Source organism: Lagopus leucura, unplaced genomic scaffold, assembly GCF_019238085.1.
Source record: "Lagopus leucura isolate 7727_CA_CO unplaced genomic scaffold, USGS_WTPT01 Super-Scaffold_100001, whole genome shotgun sequence".
Lineage (NCBI taxonomy): Eukaryota > Metazoa > Chordata > Aves > Galliformes > Phasianidae > Lagopus > Lagopus leucura.
In genome coordinates, this window is record NW_024962262.1 from 80,662,926 (window position 1) to 80,676,393 (window position 13,468).

The 13,468-nt window shown below is 36.1% G+C and overlaps 1 protein-coding gene across 3 annotated transcripts in view; it reads right to left on the reverse strand.

The window, feature by feature from the left end:
• Positions 1-13,468, reverse strand: part of USP25 (ubiquitin specific peptidase 25) — a 90,019-nt gene that overhangs the window by 57,379 nt on the left and 19,172 nt on the right. For all 3 annotated transcript variants that reach the window (XM_042866611.1, XM_042866610.1, XM_042866612.1), the window contains exons 3-4: positions 12,675-12,819; positions 3,991-4,114 (exon numbers count right to left, since the gene is read on the reverse strand). In XM_042866611.1, the coding sequence (XP_042722545.1) occupies positions 3,991-4,114; positions 12,675-12,819 (269 nt within the window). The remainder of the gene's footprint in view (positions 1-3,990; positions 4,115-12,674; positions 12,820-13,468) is intronic.

Here is a 13,468-nt window from a genome sequence, read left to right on the forward strand (position 1 = left end):
ATAGGATCAAAATACTTTCCATATCACCTGCATGCAGAGTCATCTTTTCCCTCTGACTTCACTAATATTTCTAGATTGAAGTTCTGAACGTACATACATATTTTCAAACTGCTTACAGAGCACAAAGACTAGGCAATTCAATTGATAAATGATCCTAGCAGTAACTTCTTGTACATTTTAATACTACTTATTATTATAGCAATTGAGCGATTTCCTCAGCTCTAGATCCCCCTCAAATCTTATTTCACATTTTAATAACATAGTTGATTCTCAGAATTTCCCATTTTTCCTCATGTTTACCTAAAACGTTATTTGTCTTCAACGAAAAACGCAATTGCTGTACATTCTATAATGTCAAATTTTTGGGGGGTCACAATGATAACTATGATAAAACTGAAATAAAAATGAGCATATTCAAATGGAATCAGGTGACCAGCTCAAAAGCTACATAAATAAATGCACTTCCCATTATAGCAAATATGTCTCTTCTGCTTTACAATAACATTCACTAAAACCGAAACAATGAAGTCCTGATTTGAGATTCTACCTTGACAAAACACCTTATTCATGCTTTGCTCTTCAACAGGATGAGTAACTTTACAGAAAGCCAGCACGAGGATTTAGCAATTCATCAAACAGCTGAAATACCCTCTCTACGACCATAAAAGACCACAGCAGCTGTCACCAGCAGCAGAGCCATCAACTATGTGCAACAAATGGTATGTCTCTAACTTCATGGGGCCAAGTTTTGGAATCACGTTCAGACGGTAACTTTCAGATGGGGGTTAGTTAATGCCAGGCTTTGCATGAGACTTGAAAGAAGTGTTTTATTTCTCTCAGTAACAAGCTAGGTATAGCTAAGCTGCTTTCCAGAGTCATTTGCATGGGGCTAGCTAGATAACGCAGAAAACCAAGGCCAAAATGTGTCCAGAGGATAAAAGTTCAGGCCAAACTACATTGAGGAAACTCACTAAGCATGCTGAACAGAAGTTTACTAGCAGGCTACTCAGCAAAAACATTGTAACTCTCTTATGAACTTAACCTCTACCCTACATTCCTCACCAGTTCTACCTTCTATCCATACAGACAACGCACAGTGCAGAGTCCCCATCAGTTTTCATGATCATGTTAAACAAAAATAATAATAAAATGCTCAGGGATGCATGCACCATTATGCCCTCATAGGCTTTCATTTTTACAAGGCTGCTACTCTAAGCACAATGCACATGTCAGCTAATTTCTCCTTTCAATCACCTGACTGACTTCCCCAGTTAAAGCCCCATCTGTCCAGCCTCAAACTCCTTCAATCCATGAAAAATTATACAAATAGGAAATATTTTTTCATATGTGTAAATACACTGAAAATTCAAAGTTCCCTTGGAGATTGAAAGGAGAACAGTAAATAGGCCTAAACACATCATGTACAAGATGTCCGAGCGTTCAAAAGCTGAACATTTCAGCTGCACTCCTCTTAACACCTACATAGTAATCAGATCTGTCTTCATTAAGCAACACAAGGCAATTACATAGAGGAATTACAACATTAATTACACAATTCAAGAAATTCCATTAGGGCTCCCTCAGAAACTTTAACAAAATCAGCGTTAAGTCAGATTCCCAAACCAGAGTGAATACCTTTTGAAAGAAATTCTTCCAAAACTGAATTATTTATATATGCACACATCCTACATTATTAAAGTATTACTGAGATCCTATTTGATTTCTGTTTCTATTTAACTAAAAGGAAAACAACAACAACAACAAATGGCTGCAGTTTGACTTGTTTACAATCATGCTGTTCTACTTATTGTTTTTAAAAGTCCTGCACAGATACTGTGCTTTCTATTCCAGTGCCAACATTCTTCTGTGGGGTGTTAACTAGGAAATCTTTTTATTATTATTATTTTTTTAAACAGTCTCAACTTCTACCCTTAATGAAACTGACTGAATGGTTCAGAGCAAAAATTTGTTTCTTGTTTTTGTATAATTTTGAAATAATTTGCCTTCAACACAGGGTTTACCCTGACACGTAACTGAATTGATCTAGTACCTCAATGCTGCCAAAATCCCACATTCTCACTCCTCTATGTCTCCATTCAGAAACCAAGCCTCATCCCTTTTCTCAAGACATGACATGCTTTGAATCTGTTCCTGAATATTCTTGTATGGCTTTGGAGCTGGATTGGTACAACAAATGCTCCAAAGAATACTACAGCAAGAACAGAAGATGTGTTACAAGCGGTATTCCATAACCCCCCTTGGTAGAAACAAGCTCTTAAACTGGCACACACTGCTGTTTGCAATTTTGCCACCAAATATACCTTTCTAACAGTTTCATCAAAATAAAAGACCAACATTTTTCTCTCTATATAACTGAAAAGTGTCTACATGCTTTTGTACATTATGCATGGAAAAAGAAGTCATGCTACTTCACAATCTTCTACAACCAGAAAAAGCACACTGAAATTTAAGTTGAATAATTAGTTCTGGGGTAAGCAGGTAAGACTAAAAAGGAATTTTTAGTCTGAGAAATGAATAACAGTGGCTACACGAAAAAAAAAACAACTAGATCTTCTAGGCACACAAGAAGCAAACACAGCAGAAGCAGAGCAGAGGTTAAAAAAAAAACAAAAAAGAGAAAGACTTCCATATTTCCATATTTCTTCCAAATAGATCCATATTTCTGAGCGTCTGGCTAAATCATAACTCTTTAATTATGACAATTCTGTCCTTCAAAACGGAACATATAAGAGCTGCACTTCTGGCTCAAAACCGGAAAGAACGTTTTCCATTATCTTGAGCACATGTATATCTTGAAGTCTTAGAAAAAAACTACTCTTTAAAACTTATTCCAATTATTAATGAGAATATAAATCTCTCTCATCTCACTTTTCAAAAATATCTAACACTAAATTCAAATAACTGTATGCTTTTTGTCTCAAATATCAGGGCACACTTTGTTGGAATGCTTATTCTCAAAATTAGTGCATTATTTTTTCAAAAAGGAAAATGAAAATGACTCTGAATAACTCTATCCATTTAAGTCCAATCTGAGAATATGGCTAACGATTCTGTCTGCCTAATACAGTCTACTGAGGAAAAGAATTACTGTGGTAAATTTGCCCCATGTAATTTATTCATTTTTTTTTAAACAAGCAAGCAGTACTTAATCTTCCAACCCTAGGATCAAATCATTGCCATTTTTCCAGAGAACAAGGCCATGAAAAAAAAAAAAAACAAAACCCTTCACACACAACCTTACACTCGGGTCTTAGTCCAAGTATCAAATATTTCATAATTATATCTCTATTTATATATAAATACACACTATACAAAGACATTGCAAAATTTACTCAAGGTTAACTTGCGGACTCTCATCGTTCCAAAGCTGCAAAAGTTAAGTTCATAAAACTTTAAAACAAGACATTAACTTCACGTAAATCTAATAAATCCCACTTGTTAAAGAAGTTAGTATCATACTACATTGGCTAAAAATATAGCAGCTGTTCTTAGTGTACTCAAGCCATAGCATTACAACCCCCACTCCCAAAACCACAGCCATACCAGAGGTAAGAAAACGTTACTATAAAATGAGCAGTGTAACAAACAGGGTAGAGTATTTATTAGCTTTTTAGAAATGTTTTTATTTTGTCTGTTTTTCATTGCTTGTTACCTGATACAAAAGAGAAACTTTTTAAGTCCTACTTAAATATGACCACATACCCTCAATCTCCATTCACTTCCTCAAAATTTAAACAAATACATCAACATGATAAACATACTATTAACTCCTAGCCCACACATAATAGACTATTTTCCAGTTTAGAACATAAAATATATTAAAGCAACATCCTGAAGCCAGGCATATAAGTAGCACAAGTGAAAACAAACAAGTTATTCTTTGTTAAATTAAAAAGAAATAAAAAAGCAACACAGGCCAATCTCCAACTCTTTAATTTAATTTCTGCTTTACATAAGTTGTTTGTTTACCTGCTAATGGCTTGTTCCTCATCTGTTATTCCAGTCTCCCTGAATGCCCTGTTTGATTCCTCCAAACTCAAGGCAATTGCCCTCTGAAGATCATCTTTATCATCTCCAGTGAGATCAATCACATCTGAAAAGCAAAACTATCTTTCTCAAAATTAAACGTGAAACAGAATGAAAGGCAAGTCTTACTGTAGAGGAGACAGAACCCCCAAGGACTGCTGAGCTATATTTGAGTCCACCCCTCCTGTGGTCTGCTCTCTTCCAACAACTAACCATGCCAATCACCTCAAAACCAAAGAAAACCTCAGGAGTTTGCTCTTAGGAGGACATGACAGTCAACAGTCATTCTTCCTCCTAATGACTTTAAATTTATCTCACTGTTTTGTGAAACTTAAATACCTGTTGCTTCTGAAAGCCCTTTCAAAGAAATGCACTTAAGTGTACTACTTCAGCTACCATGATCAGTTTCTTCCAGGTCACATATGGTGAAAACCACCTTCTCTTTAAAAACGATACCTGAGCTGTTTCCTTCTCAAAAAGGAATGTGTGTCTAGCTTCCTCAAAACACAGGAAGAAGCCCAAATTCTACAAGTGTTTCCATACATGGGGACTTCTACACAGTTTCACTGCATGTGGGAGAGTTCCTTTCTTAAAAAAAACTCCTGTCCATTCTGCCCATGTATTCATTTTCTAAATTTATTTAAATCTAATTTCTTTCTGTCAGAAGTATCCTTCTCAGAGGAGAAAATTAAGAGAGTAAACAGAGAAATCAAAGAAAGGATCTATACTTGAACAAGTGCAGAATGCCCGATGGGTTACTAACCAGGGAATAAACTGAAAACAACCCTATTCTTACCTCCTCTCCAGTTCAGATTAACTAAACAATCAGATCCTTACTCCTTCTGCACATTTCCTGAATGTGGTAAAAGCTTGTTTTCCCCTCTGGAATAAAAACGAGCGTTACTGCCCAGATTACAGCTCTAAACCAGGCACTCCCCAACTGGGCATTTCTCAGCACAGTCAGGGCCAAGAGGATTGCCTGTCAGCTGTAGGAGGCCTTCAGAAAAAAAAACCAAGGTCATTAGTTACCCTGATTTCAAGGGCCAAAAACTGCTTTTTGCAAGTCAACCAGACAGAAAGAGAGGGGAAAATGAAAGTGACTTTCAGGTGTGGTGGCAGACAGAGGTACACAGGGAGTTGGCACCCTACTGTTATCTTCCCTACTCAAAGGCCAAAGTTTATCTAAATAGCCACAAAAGATATTGCTCTCTAGCCTTGGGTTTCTGTGTTAAAAGTTGAAAGACTACACGAGGAAGAGAAACCTATTCAAAGTTGATGGCTAGTCATGAAGAGATCAATCAATTCCCAAAGATTATTTTTTTTCCTGGATGGATCAGCCTGCTGAATAGACAGCTTGCACTGTTTCCCCAGGCTTAATTTTCTCTGACGTTTCTCACACTGAACTCATGACACAAAAATTGTAATTACGCATTAACAGAAAAACGGGATGGCTTGTCCTCACTGAAAGCTGAAACTGCAGAGAGGTTGGAAAATCAACTTTTCTGTTAACAGCAGCATCTTTAAAACTAGTTTCAACTTAGGCCTTTCTTCCCCCAAACAATGATGACTGAATATCAGTTTCATTTAGGGAGCTTTCAGAGGAAGCCCTCTTACCTACAAATTAAACCATGAACCTGTCATAATCTGAAAGTATGAAAAAACACTAAGACCACAGTTTATAATTTCATTCTTATGCTTAAACAGTCAGCTCAAACATTCTGGCATGTTAAAAGGATACTGTAACTTAGATGTCTGAACTTCTCCTTCTTAAACACTACAGGAATCATCAAGAGAAGTCAGACCCACAGGAGTTTTGATATGTGAGCTGTCATGGTGAGAACAAAGCAATCCAGACTAAAATAGTACCTCAACCTGGGTCATATACAAGCATTCTTACGTTCTACAACCTATGAGCAGAAGCAAGTATAGAAAGGACAAGAGCAATGATAGTGTCTTGTGATTACACATGCTACCTATTACGCTCTAAAATGCATTGCTTACATTCTACACATTCACAGGTAGTTCCACATGAACTGGAGAATTCCACTGGAGAATACCTGTTTTTCTAAGAGTTACAATAGTGGTCACAACTGAACATGAAATAAGCCACACATGCTGTGTGGTGAAGCAGGGCTTATGAAGAAGAAGAATCCATTAGCTAATCTTTTCTAAAGTAAGACTGATGAAACTTTTATACAACAATAAAGAAGATGGACAGTATTTTCCATAACACATAACACTCATAACACAGCTGAATATTTTGCAAAAGCTCCCACTGTTATAAAGATCAACACAGGAAAACCTAGCAAGGTCAAAATCAACTCCAGCTTCCATTACTTCTCCAATTTCTTTGCAACCTCTCCAGCTCCTCACTCTTCTTTAACTTATACCACAATCTTATATGTTAAAGACATTTTTGCATTCATATTAAAGTGATTATATCTTTTAAATATTAAGGCCCCAAATCCCTGACTTCCACTTTCTTTCAGAAAGTTAATCAACAGAACAGTTTTCTTTGGCATGCAGGGATTGGAGGAGGATTCCCTCCAGAAATGTTAGTCTTGTGTACAAAGTGTTCGTGATCTGCATTTTAAAAAAAGACAATATGGCAAAGATCTGCTGCCAGATACTACTGTGATCAGTGCAATTGTTGCATGTCATACAGAATTTCCCTACTGCTAAGACACAAAAATAAGCTCAGTGTCAGATGATCCTTGGTAGCCTACTGCATGTAAGCTCTTAGCTTGTAGCAAATGTAAAATAAATGGATATTTAGGCTAACATATTTCAACTTGTGTGCTGTTCTTGGAGCACATTCAAGATCTTTTTCAGCATCTCAGCTGACACAGTAACTCATTAAGCCACAACAGCTCAGGTATGACTTGAATCTTAAACTGTAAATAAGAGATCTCAACAGAAGCCATAATAGAAGGGGAACAATCTGAAACTAAACTCCTCTTTAAAAAAAATTATTAACTTTAAAAAAAATCAGTTTACATAATAGCATGGTTTGCATCCTTATCAGCAAATTATAGACTATATGCGTGTACTTGTAATACTTGAAATTCACATAGGCTTGTTGTTGCTGTTGATTTGTTTTAGCAACTTTATGTTTTGGGAACTCTTACAGATTTTATTTAGTGAAAACGTGTCCAGTTTTCAGCAGTTAAACCTGTATAATCATTTTGTCTGAAGGACAGCTTTTATGAAGGTATAAAGAAAAAGAACAAGAAAGCCAAATTCAGTCACTGAGCTTTCAAACTTGATTTTGTTTACCCCTCTCATTAGGCCAAAGAACACCTCAGTTCTCAGCATCTCACACTCATAAAGGTACTTCTTACTGTAAATCACCACCTTTGAAAATGCAAACATGTTCTTAATTAAGCCATGACTACAAAGCAAACAAAGAAAGTTTGCTTCTCAAAAAAAAAAGGACCTGTATGAAAGGAAAAACTGCACATCAAAACAGTTTAGCTTAGCATATTTATGGTGTTTATTCAAACCAAATTGGCATGTAGAATTAATAAGCTGTTCTATTAAGTGAGGTATTTTTGTTCGACAAAAGTGTTACATAATGATGCATACTTCTGGTCCATAAAGCCAGCTTGTAATTATATAAAGCAATGCTGAGTTGAACGTTGAGATTTGTGACAAAAATACATATATAGTAAATGCACAGATACATATACACATATATCAATCTTTTTGATAAAACCCTGTCATTCTGCTTACTTGGGAAGTTTTTCCATAATTTAAATAAATGCTTCTTACTTGGTAATTGCCTAGGTCATTAAAATAATTACTGTCTTATCGGCTTATTACTTGCACCAGGAGGAGGCTGAGAATAAAAACTTTGAATTTAAGTAGGCTGGGAAACTCAGTATGAGGGACAGGTTTGGAGTAGCAATTAAACACAAGGACAAGCAATAGACAACGACAGTGATGCAACTGCAAGCACAGGGAGAGGAAAATGAAAGGGCAGGCCTGATGGGTTCAAGAGGCAGGTGCCAAGTAAAAAATCCTGCAAGACTGCAATTTGAACTCACTAACGTTATAAGAAGAAAAAGAAAGAAAGAGAGATTACTTACACTTCCAGAGCTAAGCAAGATACATTCTACAGTCTATTACGCAACATTGGGCATCATGATAGGCATGGGTTCCTAAGAGAAGACTAAAGAAATTTAATTGTTTGTACAGGCCAATTTCTGTTAAAACTGGATGGGGCAAGAACACACAGCACCCTGGCACACGCTTAGCCAACCCAAACAGCTCTGACAAAAACTGTCTATCTACAAAATAACTAGCAAACACGAACCACTGCTGTCTCACAGCAATTTCTTCATCTCAGATGCTCCTTCCATCCTTACTGTCAGGATGATAGCACAGTGAACTGATGATTCTCACACCAGCAGAAATGGGAAGGAGAGATATAGCCACAGAGCAAAGGAACGAGTGAATCAGTAAAATGAAAAGAGAGCCTGAAAAGGCTCCTGACATTCTGAAGCAGGGTATCCTGCCACACCATGCTGGAGACATTACCAGGAACCTGAATAGGACATGACACAAATAATCCCTGAAATAGATGGAAGTGCCATGAAGACACAGTGATATCCAAGTTGGCTATGGTGACAGAATAAAATAGTGTAAAATTCTGCTCACAGAAACAGTAAAACACATAGCTGCAGAATGGGGATTGACTAGGACTCACGTCAAGAAGAACTTAGGAGCTACAGCTGATTCACTTTCACCTTGCAATTCACATAATCACAGCATTGAAAATACAAAGTGTTGCACTGAGATATAACAGAATACTTATATAGACATTTAGATAAATTATTCCATTTTTTATAAGAACTCAGCTACAATCTTGGTTTTTGTTCTGAGCGCAGCATTTTAAGAACAATTAGAGAGGATCTATAAGAGAAGAAAAAAAAAAAAAAAATGGCACTAGGTAAAGAACGTGGGCAATGGTTTGGAAAACTTGGGCTCTTCATCTTAATATAAGGAAAATCAGGACACCAAGATTTATCATCTTGAGCCATGAAACATTTGAGCTAAGACAAAAGTGATGAACTGTACTCTGATCTCCACAGGAGATACCACAACGAGCAAAAGTGCTAAATCTGAAGAAAAAAAAGAGGAATTCAGGTAAGATATTAGAAGTCAAAAAGGTCTGTGAAACACCAGAACGTGCTGCTCTGAACTTTTCAGAGTCTCTACAACACAAGAGCTATTAAGAAACAGGTTATATAAACATCAGCTGAGTGAATGACTTTCTGAAACCACCACAAGGAACGTGAAGATAAAAAAAACAGGTCCCCAGAATCAACGAATTCTACAATTCCCTAGAATTGGTGTGTGTGGCATTTCACAATTGTACAATGTCCTTACAAAAAGGCTTCAAGTTTTTTGCCTTGGCTATAGAGCAGGTTATTCATTTTTTTCAACAAAGAACTCCTAAATTTTTGAAAGAAGAGTGGAAGAGAATTTGTCCTGGCCTTGCTTTATGCAAAGACAATACTTACGCCTTCTTTTTATTCTGCTGCTTCCTTTAACCCTAGGTTCTGCAAGTTTCTCAAACAATGAGAAGGAAAATTGATATATGCTTGGCAATGCAATAGTTCTGATGTGCAGCCACAGATGAAATTTCTCTGAATTAATGCAAATAATTTCTAGAGATATCAATGAGGAGAAAATATTGGAAAGTACTACTTTACTACTTCTTTTGTTTTAAGTAGGGTGCCTAGGCTGTACACAATAAAGGAGAACATTAAAGTGATTGTAGATTAAAAGTTCTTCCCACGTATGCTGCAATTTAAGCACTTTCTGCTCTCTAACAGATTGCCGAGTAATACCACCTCTGCAAGGGGATCAGATGAAGCACGCATCACTTGACGTGAAAAAGCTGCACTTGCAGGTGCTTGCACATACTGTTTTGAACAGGCAAAAAGGCAAGTATCCTGAATAACAATGACTGTGCAAGCCACCCTTGGATTTTAAAGAGACTGAATACTTATGCAAACTGTTTTCCGCACGTTTCATAACTGCTGAAATGCTACATAAGCTAATGACAGTTTTCTTTATACCTCCTACCATATTGAATGCAACCTAAGTGCTCAGCTGAGCGACCACCATTAGTTTTTGAAAGAGCCAATGCAGCACAATCCAGGCTGATTGTTAAAATATGATTTCCTGTTATATACAGTTTTAACTAAGTAACCATTACAAAGAAACATCAGTCAAGCCCACTGAATATTTCAGATGTGCTTTTTATGCAATGCATATGTTCAGAAATTTCCATTAGTGGCTGGAGGGCTTTTTTGTGGTTTAAAAAAAAAAAAAAAAAAAAAAAAAAAAAAGAGCTCTGATATTTATCTGTTACTGCCTCAGTTTGAATGATCTAACTTGGTGGGACTGCAAACCTAGGTGACTCATAACTTCCTAAGTGCCAAATACATACGTGCAGTTAAGCAGTAAGGAATGATAAGAGTGAGTTATAATTATCCTCATGCAATTATACTTATGTGAGATAGTAAAAGGGAGTCAAATTTAAAAGGCAAGATACTGTCAGCAAGTTCACATAGTTTCTGAGATGTGGTAATAACATTCTTTTTAGAGGGGAGTGTCGATGGCTGAAGCCATCATTACTGAATGTTTTCCCATTCATATCCAGCCTTCTGCTCTCATCTCTATCCACAGCCTTTCACCATACTCCCTAACTTGGCACCACCAACCAATGTAGTGCCCTAAAACTTGTCCATCTTAAACATGCTACATTTTTGAAATTCATAATCAAAAATAACTGCAGGCAAGTAAAACATAAGGAGAAAAATGCAAGTTTCTACAAGAAGCTTTCACTAGAACTGTTTTACAGATAGAGAGGAGCTATATAATCAGATTGGTTTAGACTTTGGCTCTGTTCTAGATGATCAGTTCTTGCTTCCAGGCCCCCCCAAAGTGAAGAAGAATTGGCCAAGATGCCTTGACTACTGGTCTGCAGTAATATTTAATAGTAGAGAATTCAGGTCTGCTTTCAGCCCTCTAGAAAACAGAATATCCTGAAATCCAGTTTGGAATCTGCAACTGAAGGCTAATTCTTACCAATTTGACCATCAATCGTGGTTAATGTTGACTCTGCAAGACCAACTTTTCCTTGTCTTATATACCCTACCACTTCATACCTTTAATAAGATTGAATAACACATCAAGTGATGCCAAAGCTAAACATTTTGACTAGCGGGATTAACATTAAATCTAATCAAATGCAGACTGCAAGAGATTCCAGTTTACTATTGCACTGCCACAGTACATCTTCATTACTGGAGACCACGTCAACAGTGCTAAGTCCATAGAAAACAGTCTCTGCTTACTCAACTGGTTTTCAGACATAACAAATTAAGCAGATATGGGATTTAATGTGTGTTTTCTTTTTAAAAGTGAGGGGATTTTATACAGAGATGCTAGCAATAGCAACAATTGAAACAGTTTTCGCAACTGAGATATTGAGAATAAACTCAACTCTGGTTTGCAAGAATAACATCTTAAAAAAGGAGTTTCTTCCAAGGTGTCAAGGACTATAAGACAATTGTACCATGAGCAATGAGTTCCAAATAAACTTTAAAAAAAAAAAAAAAAAAATACTACAACCAGAGCCAACCCATTAATAGTGAAATAAAGGAACAAAGTCCTGCTGTGCCTGAAGCTAAATATTCTGCTAATTTCATAAAAGCTACATAGATGTACTACCCACATAATCAAAGGATTAATACACATTGTATTGTATATAAAAATATTGTATGGCAAGGTTTAGAATTTTGGGAAGGAAATACAGCATCAAGAAACTTGGCTTTTACAATCCTTCTGCAAAAGTTCAAATTTGCTTTTGTTATTTCCTATGCTTAGTTGCAGAACAAACTTAATATGCAGGACCACAACAACACAAAGCTTCTCCTATCAGTAGTTTTCTCATCACCATTGTATGAAATGTACAGTTACTTTAAAATCCTTAGTTTTTCTCCAAGAAATTAACTATGTACCTACATAAGCAAAGACATTGAATCTACAAAACTCAAAACAACAGTTCTGCAGACCTTACATATCAGTGATGTTAAACTGCTTAAAAAGAAACGTTTTTAATATTAATTTCACATACTGAATACCTAGTCTTTCACTGCAAAATGGAAATCTAAATGCAAATCTAAACTTAAAATCTAAACTTACACTGGTCTCTTTAGCAAAGTCACCCCTGCTAGGGCAAAGCTACTCAAGCATATTAGGAAACGCATCACAGGCTCTTCTAAACAATTTTTTTCTTTTAACTGTCAGACTACTTGCTTTTTGACTTTAATTATGTACTACATATCCCACAAATAAACCCTATAATAAGGGAAAAAAAAAAAAAAAAAAGATTGAAAACCCAGGTATCCACCCTCTGACTAACTTATCAGCTAAAAAAAAAAAAAAAAAAAAGAAATAAAAAGAAAAAGGTAACCAAGATGTTGAAATAAGGAATGAAAATATACGTAACAGTCTCAGAGTTGTTAAGTAAGACTTATCAGTCATCTCACAGGCAAGTTTTTAGCTTCCTTGCCTTTATACTAAACTTATGAAAAGAAAAAAATACTTACTTGTATCTGCCTGGCTGCCCACACTGATATATCTGTCATTTCCAGGAAGTGCTGTCTGATAGTAGCTTGCCTCCTCTTGCTGGGGTACCTTGGCATTCTTTGCAGTGAGGAAAGCCACAGCCAACTCCAAATTACCATTGCTATCCTTTAACCACATATATTAAAAAAAAAAAAAAAAAGTGAGAATTTCTCTACTTTTTTTTTGTTTGTTTCAGATCAATGAAATACCACATTTTTAGGTGAAATATTTGTTAAAAAGCAAATTTTCCATGCTTGCATGTTTTACATATTTCACTTTTTCTAACCAAAATAAATATAAAGCATTGTATGAAAACAAGGATATTGTAGCATAGGTCAACCCACTGACTTGCACAATGACCACAATCAGACTTGGACAGCAGTTAACCATACACTTCCAAAAATATACTATTTCATTTTTAAGTCCAGAAATACTAGATTCTGAAAGGCAGTTGTGTACATTATTTAAGCTGAATCAGAAGCAACAACTATACCCATACTTTAAATAAACTAAATGTAATTAACCATTTATAAATGGCTAAAAAGCTCTGCTTAGAAGAGGCAGTGGAAGTTTCTTTGTATATACTTGGGGAAAGAGAACACAGAAATCTGCCATTCTTGCAACATCTTGTTATGTGAAGGAATGTGTGATGATTGCGAAAGCATGGAAACAATGCCAAATTAGCAAAAGGTGACAAGTTCAGGAAGAGTTCTTTGTTCTGCACACTAAGCAGGATCTGTCCATGCTAGAAAAAATTATCTACACCTTGATAAGA